This window comes from Nipponia nippon, unplaced genomic scaffold (assembly GCF_047370975.1).
Source record: "Nipponia nippon isolate SJK-2023a ecotype South Korea unplaced genomic scaffold, ASM4737097v1 scaffold_3, whole genome shotgun sequence".
Classification (NCBI taxonomy): Eukaryota; Metazoa; Chordata; class Aves; order Pelecaniformes; family Threskiornithidae; genus Nipponia; species Nipponia nippon.
Window position 1 is genome coordinate 65,054,075 of NW_028262347.1, and position 23,398 is coordinate 65,077,472.

At 39.9% G+C, this 23,398-nt stretch overlaps 1 protein-coding gene across 6 annotated transcripts in view; it reads left to right on the forward strand.

The window, feature by feature from the left end:
- DGKI (diacylglycerol kinase iota) overlaps window positions 1–23,398 on the forward strand; it is a 227,515-nt gene that overhangs the window by 142,165 nt on the left and 61,952 nt on the right. For all 6 annotated transcript variants that reach the window (XM_087765034.1, XM_087765035.1, XM_087765040.1 and 3 more), the window contains 4 exons: window positions 5,120–5,220; window positions 15,538–15,617; window positions 17,456–17,500; window positions 22,722–22,791. In XM_087765034.1, coding sequence (XP_087621160.1) covers window positions 5,120–5,220; window positions 15,538–15,617; window positions 17,456–17,500; window positions 22,722–22,791 — 296 coding nt within the window. The remainder of the gene's footprint in view (window positions 1–5,119; window positions 5,221–15,537; window positions 15,618–17,455; window positions 17,501–22,721; window positions 22,792–23,398) is intronic.

Consider the following 23,398-nt stretch of genomic DNA (forward strand, 5'->3'; position numbering starts at 1 on the left):
AGTAGTTCCATGTCTTTATAAAAAGGGGGTGAAAAGGAAGAGAAACAGGAGAACATGAAACTCTGACACTTGCCAGCTGATTACTCTCCCACACTTGACCTGGAAGGAACTATTTCTCCTCAGGTAATACACTATTTAAAATGTAATATACATCTTAAATCAATTTATTTAAGATGAAATGTTTAGTATTTATTTAAGATGTAATAGACATCTTAAATAAATCAATACACCATTTAAGATGGTGTGCTTGTTTTTTCCATAGAAGCAAATTCGGAGATATACAGTTCACTGACGTACCAAAAAATCATACTTTTTACAGAAGCATGGGAAGTATCCTCTTAGATATTTTCTAGTTGAAAGGTGCTTTTGGAGAGTGTGTCTGGCTCCTGGAGTGACAAAAATATTTTAGATTTGTTGTTGATTTTAGATCTTTTTCCTCCTCCAGTTCCAAGCAAATAAAAAGGGCTTGCTCACTTCTCCTTTTCAGATGAAAGTACTAATTTGACTCAAGAAGGTGATGTTGGAGATGCAATAGGTTGCCACCGACTTCAAGCCAGGAAATAACATTTGTAAAGAGAAGGCGCACATTTTCCTTTCTTGCCTGGCATTAGGTAGTGAGTCAGCACAGCTACAAGAAGTCAGTGTTGTCTTTCTCTCGCCTTGCCGTCCAAACACTCTCCTGTCCTCACAGGGAGGTTGCAGGAAGACAGATGGCAATTACCTAAGGAGTGGCAGATGTTGGCATGAGACTTAACATCCCCACTCCCTTTTTGCAGGTCTTCTTGAGCACCGAATATAGGGTCAACATGACCATCCCTTCACCTTGTCATAAAAGGCTCCGAACATACACTTGGAGAAGCTGTTGTGTTTCCTTGTCTTCCTTTCCTCTCGCCGTGTCATGAGATATCCAGATTATCCGTTGTGATGATGTGTTTGAAATGTGGCCAGTTGTGTGGTAGGACATAAGTCTACCACTAATTCATTGATAATGGTTGCCAAGAAAGTTCACGTTTGAACTAGTGCTTAGACACCAAGACGCAAAAAGTGCTAACATAACTACTTTTACACAGCTTTCCTAGTATTTTTATGCCAAATGAATTGTTACAAGCAAAGCACTATAAAGGGAAGATAGATCTGCTGATTTTTCTTATGTTATCTTCCCAGAGAACTAAAAAGTCTTGGGTCTGGATGATAATTTAAAAATAAATCTTAGTAGAGAATATAGACAGTTATTAGAATTATTTGTAATAATAACTATTCAGACAATCATCCAAATACTTTCAGTCATTCCATTTTCAGCTACAAGTGAAAAATCTTGGTGGGACTCGGGGGGGGGGGGGGGAAGTAACACAAAAAAAATCACTGTACTGTTATTGAAAACCTAACTTTTACCCTAATGAAGATAGCCTTGGGGAAGAATGGGTGGATGGCCTTGGGAATAAGGGATTGAGTTTTGGGCTGAAGAGTTCTGTTGAATTGTTGCCTCTGTCAAAGATTAAGTGTGTGAACTTGGCTACATCACTCTGCTTTTTCTTTTTTCCTTCCCCTTTCTTATCTAAACCAGGCACCAAAGAAAAAAATTGTCATTTCTGAAAACTCAAACATGATAGTTACATATAAATACTAAACAGAAATATTGAAACAGCAACTTTTAAAATCACTTCTGATTCAATGATGATTGTTCTGGATCAGACAAAAAATTATTCCTTAACAGGTTTGGGGTTTTTTTAGTGACCCCAGGCTTGCTTGAGTTTGTTTCATCTCAGCATCTGGAAATGGAAACAATTGCATGACTGAGACAAGCTCACAGGGAGACATGGAAGCTGGTGAGAGGATCACCTGCCCTGTCCCCAGTATTTCCCACAATAGAGCATGGCTTGTCTCCAGTTGCCTGTATCAGGCCCACTCCTGTCCTGCCATGCCCTAAGGAATGTGTGGAAGGAGAGGAAGTGAAATTGTGAGTGGGAAGTATTAAAGATCTCGTAGCTGTAGTAAATTCTGCACAGGCAGTGTAGAGGTACAAAAATACATAAACAAATTCATCTCTTTAACAGTGAAGGACACCAGTAGGTTGCTGGGGAAGCCAAGCTGATGGGATGCAATTGATGGTTGAAAGACTAGTATCACTCAGATATCTGCTATGGAAGATCTAAAAGGACAAATCAAGGAGAAAAAGGAGTCGGTGATCTTCTATTATGAGTTAAAATTACAGTTTACCTTGGGAAGATGCAAAGTTCCTGTACCTAACTGTTTTCCCTCTAGTATGGAGAGCAGCACTGGACACTGCAGCACAGGGTCACAGAGTGGAAGGGAGGGTCTGAGCATCATGCACAGATGAGCTCTGTAGCAAGGAAGAAATGGAAAAGAGCAAGTAGGGGGCAGCTATGGTGTGGTTCTGGTTTGGAGGGCAAATATCCCTTGTGCTGGGCTGAATAATTCCTGCGCAGGAGTATCAGCTTTTGGTCAAGTGGTTATTTTGAACTGGGGATTGGAAAGCATATTTTTTATAGAGTTCCAGCTTGGATTGCTCAAAGATTTCAACAAAACGGTACAGATTTGGTTCTGGTTTCAGGAGAAACAATAGTTTGAGACAGTTTTTTTTTTTTTTTGTTTGGGTTTACACTAGGCTTAATTCAGCACATAGCAAGGATGGCTGTCTTCGTAGCATGGTCGAGTGTTATAACAGAAATAAGTTGTTGCTGAATTCTCCTCTCTCCCCACCCCTTTTACTCCCAGCTGAGTTCAAAGAAGCAGAGGTAATTCACAAGCAGTCCCTTCCCCACACCTACCAATAACCCCCAGGTTGTGGATTGATCGGCTGGAAGACTGAGCTACCTTCATGATAATGTGTGGTGGCAGAACGTTACGGGAAAAGCAACGTAGCTTCTTCCTGTGTTGTACCCGTGTATGAAAGACTTCACTTTTCAGAGCTGTCAGTCTGTCATTTTCATGAACCCTACTACATGCAGTGAATTATTTCTTTTCTCCGCTCAGACAAAGACTGTGCAGTTAAATTCCTGTATCTTCTGACTCCAACATTTTCTTATTTTTTCTTGGCTAAAAATAAGATCTCCTATGATTTTCATTTTGGGACTTGCATTTTATAGTGTTTGGAAGTGAACATAGTTCCTCAGACTATGTTCTTTTCTCAGCCAGCGAGGTGACATTTAAACTGGTCTTAAAAAGAAAAGAAAGAAAGAAAGGAAGTGTTCTTGTTCCATCTATGCACCTTTCCTTTCCATTTGCATGCACTCATCTTCTTGGGGTTGCTGAGCCAGCTGTAGAGCCTGCAGGTGGGGAGTGCTGTTCTGTAGGATGACATAAGGGCACCTGAGTTAGAAAGCTGCTCCCTGAAGCTGTGCTGGAAGTTACCATCCCAGGTGTCTGTTATCAAACTGCAAAAGCTTATCTTAAATAGGGTCAGTTTGCTAATATCTTGGGGCACTTTTATGCAATAGTCCCTGTCAATCAGCACAGGAAAAACATTGGGCAGCCTAAGTGAGTGTGTCTGTCTTGCTGTCACTGTTAAGCATTTCTGATTTCTTCTAAGCTATTCTCCATGTATCTGAGGTTTATTTTCATCATTAAGATAGAAACTCCTGTTCAGAACGTGAATTTCTTCAGTGCAGCTCCTTCTAGCATTTTGTCTTACACTCCAGTTTTGGAAGCACCCTCAATTCATTATACTTTATCACTTTTTAGGCAAAGAGTACTTGTGCCAATAGAGCTTTTTTTAACTGGGACTTGATTTTCAGTCTTCATTTTCATCTGTCCAGATGTGATGGAGCTGTTTATACCAACAGAGAGAAAGCATGAAATAAGCTAACAATGAAATAATTGCCATCCCAGTGGCTCCACCAAGAGATGGCCACAAACCATGTATTTTGGCAGGTCTGCAGCATTTTCAGGTCAAAAAGAAAATCGCTCGCTTGTTTAAAAAGAAAGAACAACTTTACATTTTTGAGATGTGGGTTGCCCTGATTGGCATTTAAACTAGCAGTGCAAATGCTGTGGGTCAAATATCTTAAAATTGAGACAAAGGAAAAAGTAAGCCAGTATATTTATGACAGTGCACAGTATTTCAACTTTTAAAAGGCACTGTGTGTATTCGGTGGCCGTACCATTGGCAGAGTTCTGTTATTAACTACATTAAAATAAGAGAAAACAGACGGTCTTTCAGTGGAAGCACAGAATGAAGTATCTACTTTTAACTGACCCCAGGGGCCAGTTCTTACAGGACAGACATTTGGTATATGCATTATAATACACAGATTATCTATCTATCTTTAAAAGTGGAAAATGCAAATGTGGTCAAGTTAATTTACATAGTATTCAGCTAAACTTACAAAATCAAATAATAAGTTACAGTAAGATGGAAGCCAGCATGTAATCAAAACAAAGCTTTTCCGGACAACATTCCATCAATATATGGACACTTAAATTTATAGATAGGGACCCACTGAGTGTTTCAAAATTATATAGACAGTTGAGGCATCTAAATCTGGCTGAAATCTGTAGAAATGAGGTTCCTGTGCCGCTACTTGCATTTGAAAGTCCTCCTGGGTTCTTTGTATTGGACTCAATACTGTGGAAATCCATTTCTTAGCCACATTTCTGTTGCCTGTTTCCCAGAACAGAGATGCTGAATAAGGATCCTCCAGGGATATGAGGGTGGATGTTCTCATGGGCAGAGGAATGGTTGTCCTAAGAGACTTCACAAGAAAGCATCTGTGTCCTGAAACACAGCCTGGCAGATCTTTTGGCTGTGGTAGGGTCCTAGGGATGTACAAAAAGGCAAACTGCAGAGGGGAGGGGTAGCTATATAGAGATATATAGAGAGAGATTAGAGAACTCAGAAAAGCCTCTGTAATTCCAGACTGCGCAGCCAGCAAATGGGCTTCTTGATCTTGCTTGTCATTTATGGTCTAATATCTACGTTGTTGTGGGGTGGGTAGTCATAGTTTTAAACACAGTGATGGGCCTGTGAGGAGTTGGCCCAGTTTTGAAGAGGCTGGCTTGCTTTCTTCTTTCAGAGAAGATTAAAATCACTTCATATCCTATTTTCATTTTGCTTTTCCATGGAACACTTTGTCTAAGAAGCTTTCTTCTTTTCTTGCAGTCCTCATTCCATCCCAGATCGCCTGCGGATCAGAGTGAACAGGATTAATTTGCAAGAATATGAGGGGCTACATTACGACAAGGACAAACTCCGGGAAGCTTGTAAGTTGGAAGACATCAGGTTATAGCTGCTTTCGGTAGAACATTCTGTATAAATCTTACATTAACAAAAAAACCCCCACCAAACCCAAAACAACAACAAAAAAAACCCAAACACAGGGTCAAGCATACATTTTTGGATGAGTCACACAGAGTGTATATTCATTTACCTGTGTATATGCACATACATACTCTATATAAATACTTTCTCTATAAAAAGCATATATAGAGAATTCACCTGTTTTCTTACTTAGCTATGCCTTTTGCAAGTTGATTTTATTTACTGTAAAATAAGTGGTTTTTCACACCTGTTTTTTTATTCATGTCTTTCTGTTGGTTCTGCTGGGTTTCTACTAGTGTATGAAACTATTCAAGATTTTATGATTAGCATCAAATTTGAAACTGGGGGGGGGGAGGGGCATGATTAATTTCATATTGAGAATGTGCTCTGACCTTGAACGAGGTTCTTCCACAGGTGCATTTATCTTGGAAAAAAAATCCGGCTTCCCCAGTCCCTTATTCTTTAACAGCCTCCAGTTTTCCACATAAGGGAATAATCACTGTTTTGTTTCCTCATATAATGGTTTAATTGCCACATTCAGGGGTAAGTCAAAAGCAGACAGCCGGTTGCTTTGGCAACACTGATGATGATGGTCCATACTTAAAAATGAAGTTCCTTTCCTTGGTGACACACGGAGTCATTAATCAATGAGGGACATGGCTCCTTGTGATAACAATTTAATAGTCTTGTTCATGCATCTGGCTCATTATTCACATTAAATTACAAGCATGACTGTTTGTTGTGCAACAAAGCTTCAGCTCCCTTTGTAATACAGAGCTCTCTGGTAATTACAGGATGACAATCCTTTTAATTGGTTTGCTTATCTTACTGTTAGAAGATAGTTAAACTGTTTCACTTTCACTCTTCTAGTCCCACCCCTCCTTATTCTCCCAGTTCACCAGTTCTCCTTCCAACAAAAGAACTGGAATGGCTTAAATTTTACTATAGGTCCTGACAGCCTTTTCTGAAGTTTCTGTTAGGGGATTTTGGTCATAGTTAAAGCAATCAAAGCCTTCATCACGGGACTGACAAGAATTTTAACAGTATGAGGATTATGGCTCACTGGAGAGGAATTTCCTTCAAGTTTAAATTGAGAGTTTGAGTTTGAGAAGACTTCAGGCCATATTGAACCCACATCTATCCAACCCTGTCAGAAACAATCTGGTTCGTTTGTTGGTTCATCCTATGGTTTCCCATCTGAGGAGGACTATCCTCATCCATCTTCACTATGGACGCAAATTTTGTGTGTGTGTATTTAGTATATATTCTGTAGTCCTTAAGAGCCATTTACATGTTCTGACACAAAATATACAACTTTTTACACTGTTGTCACTGCAGTTGTAAATTAGTATTTATGCTATTTGCCACCTGCAAAAACCCATAATGATAACATTATAAAAAATGCCAGAGAATGATCTAGAACCCCTGAGATTTGGCTTTAGATTACACACATATTTGATCACTTGCTGGATGTGTGCTTATGAGGTTTTCATTCAAAAAGTAGGTGTTTGTTCATCAAGGGTTAAAATGATTGCTTTCACGCATTGGCAGACCATTTGCAGTAAGCCTTTTTTATCTCTTTCAAGTTGCTGCATGGCCAGCTTGATCATATAACATAGCTGGACTGGAGTATTCTTCCCAGACGTTTTTCATGAAGTTATTTTTCCTATCTGTCCTCCTTTAGCTGCTTGTGCATTACTGTTTTTACATTAAAATATGAGAAAGCAAATAATATCCCCATCAACCTAAAATAAACCAGAAAAGATACTGCACCTTTCCCTTTGCAGTTATCAGGAATGTCCTGTGTAAGAACATACAGCATACATGATGGCCATTAGCCTACTTCTCTGGAGATATAGCTTAAGTGTCTCCTATCAGAATTGTCCAACCTTTAGTTTTCAGGAGGCTGATCTTGATCGGAGGACTTCTGGCTGATGCTAATTACGACTGAAGGAAATTACGTATGGGAAGAGAAGTGCTCTCTAGACAGTCAGAAACCAAACTGTTTTAAATATTCTAGCCAGCTTCTTCAATTCCATGAAGTAAAAAATGGAAAATCCCTGTGGCTCACAGCACAGACCTAACGTCCCAGTTTTCCTGTAACTTACTGCAAGATGCTTGCATCTCTTCTGGAAACTGAGGCATAAGTAGTTATCAGGCTGCATGGTTGCACTGGAGGACTACATAGATTAAGTTTTTATGAGGAAGGAAGCTGGAAAATCACACAAATCTTCCTTTTGGGAAGAGCGCAGAGCCATTTTAATTGCATTTCTGACATAGCTAATTGGATACATTTTAAATGGTTTTCTGGTGGCAGGTCTATGGATTGCTGCCTGCCTGGCTCTATCATATGCTAAATACTTCTATGAAATAAGCATGCTGACTATGTCCTCATCAGCAAATCATTTCATGGAGCACTACCACTGAAAGTTACTTGGCTAAAGGGGCAGGAGGGGAGTGCTGAGAGAGGACTCTCCTTCCTTTGCCAAAGAAAGTGATTATGAGGGGAGGGGAGTGGAAATAAATAAACTTCCATGGCAGGTGAATAACTGAAATTTTGTCAGTCTGAATTAAAAATTTAAATGCAGATAATACTTGTGCACTAGCAAAATACAAGAGCACTTGTATTGGGTCCTGTTTCTACAATAGTGTTTCTACAAGGCCTGTTACTGTCAGTGGGGTTAGCTTCCTTCAGCATGACTGTAGCTCTCAGGTGCATGTGTGTCTGACTAGATGCTTGCAAGAGACTCAATTTACATATCTGTCCAGGCTTTGGCAGAGTACCTGTAACTTAATTGCAGAATACTATACTTACTCTCCATTCCCTGCCCACAAGGATTAAAAGCACTTTTACCTCCCTAAATAATTTGAAAACCAAACCAGAATCTCACTGCAATCTGAACAGGAAAAGGAAGCCAGTTAATAACAACTCATGCTGTTTTCCCTCAAGGAAAAATAGCACAGAGGCTATTATGGTTTTTTGCCTGTTACATGTCTCCATAATAGAGTTTTGAAAGCTCTGACATCAGTGTAATAATCTGGATCATTTTAACTCCCAGTAAATACATTTCGTTCCCCTTGTTTGCTTGAAATACTGATTTGAGTCTATCAACTACTTCACCTAAAATTGCACTTCCAGACGTATAACAACTCATCACACAAACTGTTCCATGACGATTAATCTTCACTCTGCTAGAGGTAGACACTTCATTTTGAAAACCTCCTGAGCAATTAAAGAATGTCATTTTGTCTTCTGAAGGGCACGACTGTTCTTAGCCCATTCTCGTTCTGTTGCTTTCTACTTTTCTTGTCATTGCAGCTGGCATTTAACCAAGATGCCATTTCTGAATTGTCCCTTTCTTTTTTCCCCATGCTCCTTCTTTTCTCCTTCATTCTTCTGTCAACATCTCAGTATTGTCTGTGAGATGATTGATGATGGTACAGAGGATGCTTATTGATCCTTCAGCGAGGAGGGGTGAATGCTTCCATGCACTCTCTTAAGAAAAGGATATATGTTGGCATTTTAGTTATGTTGTAATGTTCCCTGCTGCAAATGTAGTCGTCTTCTCTAACACCTCCCTATACGTGCCCCGAGCACTTGTGACCCTAGTCACCAACTTCACCACCTTCTGCCCAATATGATAATTGTACATTACATGACCATAACCAAGACTATCCTATTCAAAAAGTGAGTTGGATTGGTGTTCCCAGATGGACAGAACTTAATTCTGTCTCTCTTGCCTGCATGTCTTCTGTGCATTCTCTCTGATTTCCTGTTATTGCAGGAAAGTGTGATCCAAAGCAGCATTGTGGGGGAACAACTGAGTTATTTTTAAAATAGCAAAATCTTTCTGCTTATGACACCATATTTTCCCCTTTCCAATGTTACTAGAAATTCCTGACAATGGAGGTATATGCAGAAATTAATTATATTTAAAAAAAAAAAATTAACAGCAAACAAACCAACCACAAACTAGTTAGTGACCAAGTGGTCTTCAACCCTTCTTAGTCCTTCCTGCCACCACTATTGTAGATTTGCACCATGAAGATGGAGCCATGAAATAGCTCCCCATCAGCAGTAGCTGCACAGTTGTGTTTTTGTTTTTGTTTTTTTTTTTCTTGTTGTTGTTGTTAATAGAATATATCAATTCTTACTGCCCTTAACTTGTTGTTTTGTATGCTCTAGCCATGGAGAACCAATCTTAGTTTGCTCAATACCACTAACATTAAGTAGGAATCATACCTGACTGCAGTGATGGGATGGCAGTATCAGAAATAGCTCTGTAACACCTCTGGGTGTCCCACACTGTCTTTTACACAGAGGCAGCTGTTCCTTATCTCCTCTTGAATAAAATGGCATACTAGATTAAAAAGCAATTTTTGAAGAAAACTTAGTTCCATGTGTGTAACAATTGCACTATCTGCAATCTAACAATCCATTTCTCTGCAGCCTCCTTGCTTTGTGTGGGAGTGGGGGATGGTGTAACATGATGTGATGTTAACCTCGAATTCTTGTCTCTCTCTGATTATAGCTAGCCAGATGTCTATATTGCATATGTTCCTGCCTTTAATTTCTGTGGGTTATCTGAGGGTTTTGGGGTCATCCTAGGAGTTCTTATCCTAGGTACACAGAGGTACGTGGAGTTACAAGCTTGTGAGTCATTTGGAATGTGTACATGTACAGAGATACTGTAGCTTCCTCATACCACTGATATACTTACCACAGTTTGAGAATCACTGATCTATGACATGCATTCTGATACTTTAAAGCTCAGGGATATGGTAGGTGAAGTTAATTTGGAGACTATTCCATGTGATTTTGAGCAAGTAGCTAAATATGAAAAGGTCAACACTGATGACTTTGTTTTTACTTCCTGAAAATCCACAATGTAAAGGGCATAAGGAAGCAGAGGACCTCCTGCTAGGTGACTACTATGATGAGGGAAACCTGAATTAGCAGATGGAGCCAGGACAGGGGAGATTATAGCCACTGAAGGAAATGCGTTCATGTTGGGAAACAACTTTGGTCTGGATGCATTTAAGGGAGATGTGTTGTGTAGCTACAAACCTCCTCTTCCATACTGTAAAGGAAGCACCAATGGTCACCTATCTGTGAGGAGGTCTCTTAGGGGACATGGTGGCTTATCTGTAGAAGTTCTGTAAAAGGCAGCATTACCTACAGATTGTCTACTAAATTTCACTCTGCTTAAAAGCCACCGCCCTGCTCTAACAGCTTTGTTTTCTCAACATGTGTTGTGTAGACATTCGTTAGTTCATGCATTTCTCTGTCACTGATTTAATAAGATCTGAAACTGAGAGGGGTGGATGGGTTGCTTAAAGTCACCCAGCAAGATGAAATCAAGAGGGTTAGAAGTCAGCAGTGAGTTAAATATTGGCAACTCTGCTGCCACTGAGCTCCGATTCTCATGCTGGTGTATACAGATGCAAACCACTGATAAATGTGTGTGACTGAAACAGAAAAGACAAAAACAAAGAGGAAGTTGCCAAAGTCATTGTTTGTGTCAAAGGAAATATCTCTTTTTGCCTTTGGATGGATGAAACTTTGTGAGCTTTGTCCAGACAGCACAGTGAATTGTATTTCTCACTTTGACTGACCTGCATACACACACACACACGCACGCACGCACAAGTTCCATTTCAGGCTTTCCAGGGAATTGTGCTATAGTTTGTCTTTCTGGTATAGACTCCTCTGTGAGATTTTTCTGTGCATATTCTACTTCTCCTGTTTCCTTTCCTGTAGCTTTTCTGATTTGTTTTCCTCTTACCTTTTCAGTCCTGGCTATCCCATCCCACACACATCCTTCCTGCCTGTCTTAGTCTGTTTCTGCAGATCTCACAGCTCAGGTTCCTGTTCCTTTTCTTAATCCTAAACCCTTACTCATTGTTCAGCCAGACCTTTTCTTTCAGCTCTTAGTCCTAATATCCATTCCCTGCCAGTTTCAATTCCCAGCTCCTCATAGTTCTCTTTCTATAACCTGTTTCTTTTTGTGTGGTGCATGGGGCAAGTTGTCTCTTCATTTGACTTAGGCAGCTTCTTCCTTTTTGTGGCAAGGTATTGGAGAAGTCACTGAGAGCCTGGAGGGGATGACTGCCTTCTCAAATGTGGTCTGGTTTAGTCTGATAACCTCCATTGTGTTTTACCTCCTGACATGTGGAGATTTTAAAATTGGACCACTAATGCCAAGAAAACTAGCAACCAATGAAACTAAGGAGGCTTAGTTTTTGTCAGTATAATAAAAAAAAAGAGATCTGAAGAGACACATGGCTTAGATTTGTGTGGTAAGAAAATCCTTTTGTACAAACTCAGTTGTATTAAAACCATACTGGGAAAGCCAAACCTCTTAATATAAATGTCTGAATATTTTAGAGTTCTCTCCCAAGAATTTACTTGGTCCTTCACAGTTCTAATATCAGTGGAAACCCTTCAGGAAAATTACATTCTTATAACATCTTCAGTAGTGAGGATCCTTTATTTGCTACATTAAACATTTACAACCCAATGTCTAATCTCCCCAGTCCCCTGAGGTATGTCAGACTCAGAATGAGTTTTCCTGGCATTCACATCTACCTTAATGATCTGTCTTGAGGCTGTTTTGTTTGGGATTTGAGTGGGTTAATCATGGTGTTGAGATCACAAATTGAATCCTTTCATAACAATAAATGGGGAAGTTAATTGAATTTTATTTTTTCTTCATGGTGTCATATGCAGTATATTCAGGCTTCTTCCATTTGTGTTCTCAGTACTATTAATGAGTTCACTAGCTTTAGGTATTCAGCAAAATGGGCAGTTAACAGATGGAAGATTTCTTTGTTGTTTATAAATTCCATAGCTAATTTCATGAGGACTTAGGAAATCACTGCTAATCTTGCAGTCAGTTAGCATAACATGCTAGCCATACTGCTGCACCTACCCCACCCTCCTCCTGCTGATCCTGGATTTTGGTTAGTGTTGCTGGAAACAAAAAGATTCCACAGTACTGGTTCAGAATATGAAGCAACTGTCTGCTTGTCTCATCTCCTGGGGTTCTTGCACTGCTGCTCGTCACTGCAGCATTAGAGTCTGTATCCACAGCTCCCTGGACAAAGTCCTTTTCACCATTCAGGGAGCACAAAGAAACTGGAAGCTGGATGCAAGGGGCCAGAAGAGAAGGCGCCTCAGGAGAAAAATATCTGGTACTTGAATGCTGTGGCTTGGCTCATGATCTGAGACTATCCCTTATTTTTGGCATATTCCCAGGTCTGGATATATCCATATATTCACAGAAGTGGACAATATATGGGTGTACGGGAAAGTTGCTCTGCAGTGCCTGTGCTCTTAATGCAAGACTTTGTTTTCCCTTTTCTCACCTGGCATATGTAGTAATCAGTGTCCCACAGTACTGGTCTGTACTGTCCACATCCTCATCCACACAGGGATACTCAGAAAAGGTAGATGTTAATTTATTCCTGAATGGCAGTGCCCACAATGACATTGAATGTTAACTTTATGCCTTTAACTGATTCCTCATAACTTACCTCGTTTTGCCCCTATTGCAGAGCACTGCCCTATATTTAGAATGAGCAACAATCCCATAGTTTCAATCCCATTATCAATCATTAAGGATTTGCTTTTGTTTTCAAACAGCAGCTATTGTGAAGCACTTTGAAAATCTTGGCTGCATGGTGCATTGTGCATACTGACTGTGGTTTATGATAAAAATGAGGGCTGGGAACATTTTCCTTGCTGAAAGCCAAATAAGTCTTGCAAAAAAACAAACCAAAAGAAAAACCCCACAAAAAACCTTTGGCAAGCAACATTTTAGCATATACTGTAGTGTTATCCATTAATGACTTACCAGGTTTTTCAAATGAGCATGAACCATATGGAATGGAACGGAACCATTTGAGACCCACCTCATGAACCTTATCCCTTAGCTAGCCATTGACCCTTAAAGCCATAGGTCATGATAATTCAGGATTCCCAGGCAGCAAAAGTCACACATCTCTTTTTAAGAACAAAGTCACTCAGCCCAGAATTCCAGAATTGTTCTATGGCCACCAAGAATAGATAGGACCTAATTTAATTAAACCTGTGAATAATGACTTTCTTTTTCACTTGTGTAGATGAGCCCCATAAATGTCACTGCTAAACTATCTATTGCATATTAGTGTTTTCTTTTCAGGCATTTTGGTGGATTTCTTTAGAATTGCAAATGTTCGTAAGGTCCTTCTCCTTTGTTCTGTTAGGAATGGTGATAATTATAGATTTCAGTTCTGTTAGCTGCATTGTTTCAGCAGGTCAAAACTCTGGTCCCCATTAAGTGCATATACTCCTCCATGAAGGAAGGAATTCAATAGAAAAGAGACAAAATTGGTGGTGGCAGTTTATGAGCCAGTGGTGTAGCTCCCCAGTGCTCTGTAGCTATTGGAGGTGTAGTCGCATCTGCTGCAATTCACTTTTTAGGGCTATAAATGAATTTAACAAACATTTCTTTCAGTAAGGGCTGCAGAGGGGTCTGCTGAATTGAAACTAGATAGCCATTAAGTACTCTCTACAAAGAGCTTAAGGGTCTTCTGTCAGAGCAGGTTAAGCAATAAAAAACACTAAGCAAGAGAATCAGCCTGTAACCCAGAGCGCTAGAGTGCGTAAAGCAAACCTCATGATTGATCCTTGTTCCGCTTGCTGGTCTCTCAGTCTCTGTTCTGTAACGAAAGAATCTGGGAGGTCGCAATGAGAACTGTTCCCTTCTGGCCTTTCTGAAAATGAGCAGGTGGATTGGCATCACTATCTGATGTCAGTGTTGCTTCAGGAGAAGTGCGAGCTCCTCCCTTCTTCCCTGGTCTTTCTGCCTATGCCTTCTTTATTTTCTTGTTTCTCCCTCCAGCTTTTTTTCCCTGCTTCTGGTTTTCCCAGGTTCATAGCTGTTCTGCTGTTCGAATTGCTTTCCAAACACAATGCTGGCAGCTTTGTTGATGTGTCCCCACAGCTCTGTGCTGGCCTCTGAGGCCCATAATGACCTTGACTGCCGTATGTGCTCCCCTGCTCTTCTCCCTGAGGCCACTGAGCTTCTCTTTGTGCTTCTTGCATTGGTGGGCCACAAAAATATAAGTCACATTCCCCATTATCTTTTCGTACTGCCTTGTTCTCTTATGAGAATGAAGAACTTCTCAGTAGATAAGTATCTCTCCCTCTTAATCAACTTCTTCTGATCGGCAGGAGAGGCTGCAGCACAGTTGTTTTTTCTATTTATCTCAGAACTGTCAGTGACTTTATGTTGCTTCTTGTTATCCAGTTACCAACACTGTTTATGAGTTGATATTCTCTCCTTCTGGAATACTTCATATGAGGATAATTAATAAATCTCTTTCCTGATGCTCCCCTACTTTTTTGGGCTGTTGTTTGATTAGAGACCCTCCAGGGAGAAAAAAGAACTTCATTCAGTGATTCAGTTTTAGAAAATCAGGGACTCCAGAGTTTTCACTTGTTTCCTTTCTATTTAATGAGATTTTAGTACGTAGCTCTCTTGGTACCTTCCTTGTGGACTCACATATACTTTTTTCTCTTTTGTTCTTTTTGTGGGTTTGTTTTGGGTTTTTTTTGGCTGCAAGAACAGAATGGTTGTGGAAACCTAAATCCCCTGTTATTAAAAATGCTGCCCTCAGCTGAGGGGAATTATTTGCAGTATTTTTACAAGTTCTGTTTTTTTCTCTGAGAAAATATGGAGATGATGTGCCAATTTTGTGTGTAGATGGAATAATGTGTGTTTTGATTTGAAAGCAGTCTTACATCAAAATAACATGGTGGTAGACAGTTTTCTCTGAAATCAGGCTGTGACTTCAGGCTGTGACTTTCATTGCTTAAATAATTTCTGTAGACTTTTGAGAGTTCTGAAAATGAAATACCACTCTCTTATTTCAATGTGTAAGAGTACCTCCCTAAACTCTTGTTCTGGGGTATGTTCCTTTCTTTGCAGTTAATAATTGATGGTAACATCAGACGATGAAGTACACAATTCAACTGAATCTGTTTTAGCTTCTTTGGTATGAAAGACAGTTGAAAACCAGAATCTCTGATAATTACAAGTGGGTGAAAATACTGATGAATAATATGTTCCTGCTTTTAAATGACTGTTAAGATTTAGATAGCAGAAAGCTTTCATGAGGACATTATTTAAAAGAAGAAATTAAGCATATTGCAATTTTATTAAAATTCAAGAGACTTGAGTTAAAGAGGTTTTTCTTTGGTTCTGATTTTCCAGCCATTCCCCTAGGAATTATAGTGGTACGAGGAGATTGTGACTTGGAGACCTGTCGTATGTACATTGACCGTCTACAAGAGGTGAGGTTTTTGTGAATTCAGGTAGCGTATATTAATCTATGTTATGCTGCTTTCAGTTCTGAGTGCAGAGGTCTAATAGTTGCAACAACCATGTATTAAGAGTATTGCAGTTTGCCTACCACTGAAAACAAAACTTTAGCGTTATGATATGATAATAAAAGCAGGAGTAGCACTGAAAAATATTGTCTAAACGGGAAATGAAAAGTCATACTGACTCCTTCTAAATGATAACAGAATTGATGTGGATGGGTGTGTTTACTTCTTGAATTGGAATGGAATACCAGGGCTCTCCACATACCTTGCTGAAATTACACAAATTATTGATTAGAAAGCGTGTTATATAAGGATAAACATTGTGGTATTCAAGTGGGTCTAATTATGCAAATGTCATTCTCTAATACTGTCATGGAGTAATCTGAGACACCAATAAACACTACAAATGTCAACTAGATATTTCCAAATCCACAGAAGTATATGCTCATGCAGCTCATATAATGTTGCTCTTATTGTGTTGAACACCTTGCCTCACGAGTTCATTCTACAATATAGTCTGGGAAATGGAGACTCCAAATGCCCCATTACCTGAATAATTTTAAGTGTGTATGCATTTAGTGATAAAACTAATGGATTTTCATTAATATACTGTCTCTGTCTGGTTTTAACCTTTTACTGATATCTTTCAATATTTACAAGTGTGAGGACATTATGTAGGTTTCTAAATAGGTGGTCCAGTTTACATAGGAGCTATGCACCTCATCCCTCCCACTGAACCCTTTGGGAGACGCTGACTTCCCTGTGGTTTTGAAACTCGGCACTTGCAGCCTGAATATGGGCCTTAGTATCTGACTATAGGCTTTCACTTTTTTGCATTTCAGCCAGGATTCCCTTCATCAAATGCATTTCTGAACATTCAGACCTGAGGTGTGGCTATTATTATCAGACATAAAACCATATTGTAAGGTGATGCATATTTGAGGTATCCGGTGGTGGAAAACTACATTGAAATAATAGGGATGATGTTCTCAGCAGGTTACTAATGTGGTCTCAGACCGAGCTCAGGCAACTTAATATGGCCAGTATTGGGTGGAGAGTAGTTGTACAGCCCTGGAGGAAGCACAGCTAGAAGTTCTGGTTGAATTACCCATAGTGGTTGTGGAGGAACTGTGTTTCTCCAACCTTTTGCAGGGTTTGTACTACTTATTTTTGCTTGATTTGGCTCAGACCCATTTGCTGGGAATGGAGGTGCCAAGGCTGTCTGCCCTCTGCCAACTTGCCATGCTAACTGGGGAGCTATGGTCTGTAGGCCAGGCTTTTAAGTAGGCTATGTCATGAGCTGAAAGTATTTGACAATATCTCTACTAAAATAAATTAGATTCCTGAACACTGCTAAATACTAGGGTCATTCTGATATGACCTCCCTGACATGAGGTTATCTTAAAACAGGGAGAGCTGCCAGTGGTTTTCTTTAGTGCATTAATTACTCAGAAATATTTGCAAAAAAGAATTATGGATTTCAGCATCTTTTCTTTCGCTTTATTGCTGATATTCTAAATTAAGATCATTTTCATGGAACAAATAGGTCTGTGATATGGTGAAGATCTATTAACATAATCTCTATATTTTAAAAACCATTTTTTTCACCAAATGCATGCGAATCTAAACTTTAAGTGAGCTTTCCATGACTATTCTGTGGTGTTTATTTAACACACTTAAAACCAGTGAGAAATACTTGCAAAATTATTTGTGTTTGCCCAACCACTTCAGAAAGCAGAACTGCAAAGACCTCTTGTTGCTTTAATTTTTTTTCATCATCGGCATGTCTTTCATCCTCCTACTAGGACCTACAGTCGGTAACTTCTACTACACAGAGAGTTCATTACCAGGTAAGATAAGCTTTCCTTTTAGTATCAGAACAAAAAGAAGCTTAACAATGTGGACAGCACTCTTTGCATTTGAATCCAGGTTTTCTTTTTGTTAGATACCCATATGTTACATGAATTTCTGATTATCAGTTACCCTCAAATGTTGGAGGTTCATTCTGCTTTTCCTCAGACAATCCTTTTCCTTGCAAACCTTATGGAATCGTCTTTCAAATTAGCACAGAATGATCATGTGAGTGGCATTGCAATAGCAGTGCCTTGCATATTGAAGAGAATGAGAGAATGTGTCCTGTAGGACAGATGATAAAAGTAAAATTTTTTCTCTGTCTGAGAAACTGAACAATAACATGTTATATTGCGTAGCTGTAGTACTAAAGTCGATCACTGAGAAAAAAGGTGTGCTAGCAGGCCTAACCTCTTAATAATTCTGTGCACCACAGTCATTTGCCTCTAGGTTATACATAATCTCCAGAGTAGTTTTTTAATCAGTCCTGGGCACAAATGTGTCTTTTGCATATGACAAGAAGGTTCTAGTTTTAGGTGGCTAGTTTTTAAAATTGGTCTCTTTGTGCATTTTACAACTTTATTGTACAATTTATGCAATACAGAACATGGCTTTACAGTTGGAAGTATTGTTCAAGAATGCATATTTTTCTCACTAAAATAAGCACAATGCTTAAATTGGGAGTAAACAAACTCTGCTGACTCCTGAGCTGATCTGACATCAGTGCAGAGACTTGACACAAACCATGGTCAGTTGACACAGTGCCTGGGATCACAAGACAAGTTTGCATGGTGTTGATAGCCTTTTCCTACATTTAACAATGCAAGTCTTGTTGGGATCAGCAGGAATGAGTTCACCGAAAAAACATGCAGAGATCCAGCCGATGGGAACCCATTGTGGTGAAATTGCAGATAATTTCTTGGGGCTTCATGATTACCTGGGTGATACAGAATGCCAGTTTGGCCAGAATGCCTGTAAATGTGTTGAATGCAGGAAGACACTGAGAAAATGCAATTTAGCATGTTTTCCTGGAGTTGCCATCTTCATACCAGTTCATGGTTTGTTTCTGCATTTCCCTGTCCAATTTGAAGCTCATATTTTTGACATTTGTATCAATCATTGCTCTGGAACTGAGTTTTAGAGCAGTGTTAATGTCTAGTGAATTGGCTAATAAAACAGCATGTATTATTCTGTTCCGCTCATTATAAATTAACCTAAGTGGCTGCTGACTGCTCTATGGATAGGAAACTGCCTGAGGTAAAATGAAGAACTAAATCTGCATGTATGGAGCGGGCCAAAAGAGAGTATGAGATGTCAGCAGTCAGCCCCATATTTGGCTCTAACCTCTGCAGTTATAGCAGTATATAAATTAATTGCCTAGCCACCTCCTCTAGTGCACATCAGTGTGAAATCCCTAACATGCTATCAATTTTTTATGATGTTACATTTTGAATGCACCCCCCTCTGTGTTTTTTCTTCAGTACTTGTTTATCCTGGATTCTTCAAATATTGGTTTATTCTCAGTGAGTCATTTCTACAAACTGTCTTGTTAGGTCAATTTGAGGTTTGTTCCATGTTTGCTGGTATCCCTCTACATATTACAGAAAGGGGAAAAAGCAGGGAATAAAGGGCATTGATAAGGTTCTTGAGTTGATGGAACTTTCTTCTTACCTTACTAATAAGGTGTCACAGGTACTTTTAGGTCTCATAAATGCAGTTCTTTTGCGTGATTCCTCTGCAGCTCAAAACATGGGGAGTCAGCAGAAACAACATCAGCAAGCCCCAGTGCAAATGAGAAAAATGATGCTAGGGTTGTTTTTTTTTGTTTTGTTTTGTTTCTCTAATGAGTTTAATGCTCATAAAATATCATTCTTGTGGGCCTGAGACTTCCCAAGCTAGTTTTGTAGTTGAACTGTAATGAACTCTTGGAAACAGCATATCACAATATGCAATTTGTGACTTGAATTTACATTTACCAGCATTATCCCTATCTTCATTTTCCCAGCATTATGTACTCTGCTAGGTCTATGAATTTTTATTTACGTCTCCTCTTTGTATCATCTACCTTTTTAGTATGCACTGTTATCTTTGGATGTTTTCTTCCTTTTGTCCTTTGTATCCCAGTCCTCACTTCTCCACAAATAGTGGGCCAAATACTAAGATGCATAAGGCTTTGTGCATGTAGATACAGAGACATTAGCAAACCTAGTGGATTTCAGAAAGCCCTTGACTCTCCCACATACACCTCAGTTGCAATACAAGCAAACCTAAGCATCCCACAACTCCGTAAGCCCACATTAGCGAAAAATATAGGTGTATTTTATATCTGATGCTTAAACCACTAAGATATGTCATTTGGTCCCCATGTGCCAAAATAGTTCACCTTATGGAATGTTATGCTGTTGTGGCCTTTCTCTCTCCTGTAATGCACAGAGACTGGAAACAAAACCTGTATATGAGAGCAAGGTTTATGGGATCAAGTAAAATCCTTGAGTCTAAATATGGGAGAGAATTGAGGCTGTTTTATTTTTATCAGGGTGGCTATAGATATCATGCATCAGAAGTTACGTATGTGTATATGGTTTTAGTCAAGTAAAATCTGTAAGTTTCTGCAGTAACATTTCAGACAAGATCTGTTGCCAGAACTATAGCCAAACTCTAGGGCACTGGGGAGACAACAGATGAGTTGTCTGGAACATCTTTGCTTTTCTGTCCTAGATAATCAGGAAGGAAAGGCAATAATAGATGGCTCCAGTCAATTCCAGAGGCAGAAGCTAATAAGATGAATCTTGCAAAAGCTGTCATGATACCAAATGAAATAATAACATTTTGTAGCAGCATTGTGCCAGGCACTGATAATGCATTCACCTGGCTGAGAAATGAGTGTCCATCCAAATGCAAAATGCTAATCATCATCAGAGATGCTTGAAAACAACACATAGTGCATACAGGTACCCTGCTGACCAGGAAGCTGGGGAAGCCAAGAACTTGTGTGGGTCTGTACAACAGCAGCGTGACCTCATTTTTTCTCAGGTGGCTGAAAAAGTGTCAGATACCTTTATGTAAACCAAAGAGCAATGTCTGCCTCTTAACTTATGAGGGCATTATTTGCTCTGTAATCAATCTGGAAATTGTTTTACCCAGTCAGACTGAAATGACAACTTCCTTCAGCATTCTTTGAGATTTTCTCCAGGTTGAAGAAAGCAAAGTGCTTCTTCCCTGTCACCTGACACATGTCTGGGCAGCCTGGGAAACTGGACTAATGAAACTCCCATTTTTCTGTCGATATATTCTTTATTGTTTTCTTAACGTTTTCTCACACATGGCTACTCAGATAAGAAGTATTTTAGAAATATGTCAGATTTGCAAAACAGTAGGATAAATTGCTGAGAAACAACTATTATTTCCAGGTTTTCTTAATGATATAAACACTAGGTAGTAAAAGCAGAGGAAAATATATAGGAAACTGTGAAACTTTGAGAATCTGTATGAACATTCCAGATGTGTTGGACATGTTTGATACACTGTAAACTTTCATTTTAACTCTGTGTTGGTGTTTCTGCACTTTTTCCTCGTCTTGTATACAAAGCAGCTTCACTTTCCTCCTTCCAACTACGCACATGGTGCCAGCTGCGTGAGGGAATGGCGGGTTTTGTGTCACTTGGAGTCTCCCACTTAGTCTGGGTGCCTTTCTAAAAGGTCTGCTGTAGCTCAGGCTGGAGTGGTGGATTTCTGTGTTATGCTAGGGGTGAAATGTTCATAGCCCTGTTGTCCCTTCTGGCTGAAAACCCATGACTGAAATCTCTTTTTGGAACTCGCTCTTTCAGCCAGCCTTTACTTTCTGGTATTGGACCTTCAAACAACTCCTGACGTGATATAGCTGTACAATTCCCAATACGAAAATCGTTTGTCCTGCACCCTGCTGTCAGGAAAGGTGCTGGGCTCCTGTGTGATATTCTGAGAAGTCCCAATGAGATATCGTTGTACCCTGGTCTGTTTTCACCAGTCTATGCCCATGGTATGAATATATGTACATATACATTATTCACATTCTGTGCTTTCTGTGCAGAGTAATATTATTCGCAAAGGTACCTTTCCTCCCCAGTGCCTCTACGTTTTCTTTTCTTGCCTTGTGATCTAGTATACCACTCTGTAGTCTGTTGTCTGAAGGAGAAGTTTAATCTTGAGCTAGTATGTGCCTGAATTTACATCATTTGCAGATGTACTGATTTTACTGCTTAAGATGTAAATAAGGATAGAATCTGGCTCTATACAAATTTTGGGTGTGTGCCCGAGATCCATGCTGTTGTGTTTTGTCTTGTGCAAATCTATTTGTCTTTAAACGTTGTGTCCCAGTGGCTTTAGGAAGTTAGCTGGCCATCCACTGGCAGCATGGAGCAGAGCCATGACCACCCTCTGCTTCCTGAGATCTCTTTTGCCTCTCCAGCATAGTGAGAGCTGAAAAAGCAAGGAGCAGCCTGTTTGACTCCTTGATGAGTACAGGTCAGGAAGAAGGTCTTCGTTCCTCCCCAGTCATTTGGTTTGGTTCCTGAAATAATGTCTGTTTGCTCTCAAGGAGCAGGCCTTTTTAGCCAGAATGGGAACATGCCGACTTAGGATGTCTGTTTGCTTGGCTGGCGGTGGTCTCCAGGTCTGCACTCTCTGTATTCTGAGTGCAGAGGATGACACTTTTTTTACCCTGATGTGCATTTGGGACACACCAGACACAGGTGAAGTGGTCAATTGCTTCGAGCGGCAGATCAGTAGAAGAGGGAAAGAGTGTAAAAATACTGAGCTAGAATAAAGGAAGGTGACAGGCACACAAGAAACAAACATAGTAATAAGAGTTCATGGCTGTTTTTTGATACTGATGTGTATTTTTGACCTCCTGCACCTCTCTCTGTTCCTGTGTCCCCACAAATAAGGAGGACTGTAGACAGCTAAGAAAGCTGTTTTTGATGCAAAGCTTTTTGGTATTGCTGAGCTGAAGGGAAGGGGATAGATGAGGATGTGGCTGAAGCTAACTGTATCAGTTTACTCTTTTCTATGTTAAACCCTGATGTCAGTGAGAAGCAAATCCAGTGGGTTTGGGTTATGTAGATTTTGCACATTGTGCAAAGTCAGTAGAGCAAAAACAAAAACACAGAGACTAAAAAATAGTTCTTTTTAGAGAAAAAACAGTTTGTTATTTTTTTTATGTCATTTCCCTGCCCTATCCAGGACCAGGAAAGCTCTTTCCCCAGAGTACTTTCTGTTCAGAGGCTCTCTCCTAGATGGTGCTTCCTAGATGGTAAGTGCATCTCCCTTCTCTTGTGCCTAGCATGCTGCTTGCTTCTGGTATGCATGTGAAGGATAGTGCACCTGAGAGTATTACTATGGAGGGGTAACTGTTCCTTCTTGTTACACTGAGCAGGTGAAAAAGGAGCTGAGTGCCCCCCTTTCCCTTCTGAAAAATGAAACAGGCCCTTCATCTAGCAATCAAAATGTCTGCTGTAGCTTTGTCACCCCAAGGAGACATGTTCTTCTAAGGGTGGTTAGAGGTTTGCTTTATTAGTGTCTCTGCTGTGATGAGCAGCACATACTGCATGGCATTGCCTGGACTGAGTGCGGCTGGTTGTGGCAATGCGCTGCTGCTGGTAAGGCTGCCTTCTTCACTCTGGTTTCTCTTTAAGTACTATAGTGTTTAGGTACTATAGTGTGTAGGTGACGGAAATGTACCTCCCTTTCCCTGTAAGACTGCACTTCATGTAACTCCCTGGAGAGCTGCACTTGTATTTGACTCAGACTTTGTTAAAGCAGATGGCTTATCTGGCCTTTACATCAGGCTCCAGAGCACTGGAATTAGCAGCTGAAATGGATGGCATCTGCTTTTGCAAAAGCTTCAGCATGGGGAGACT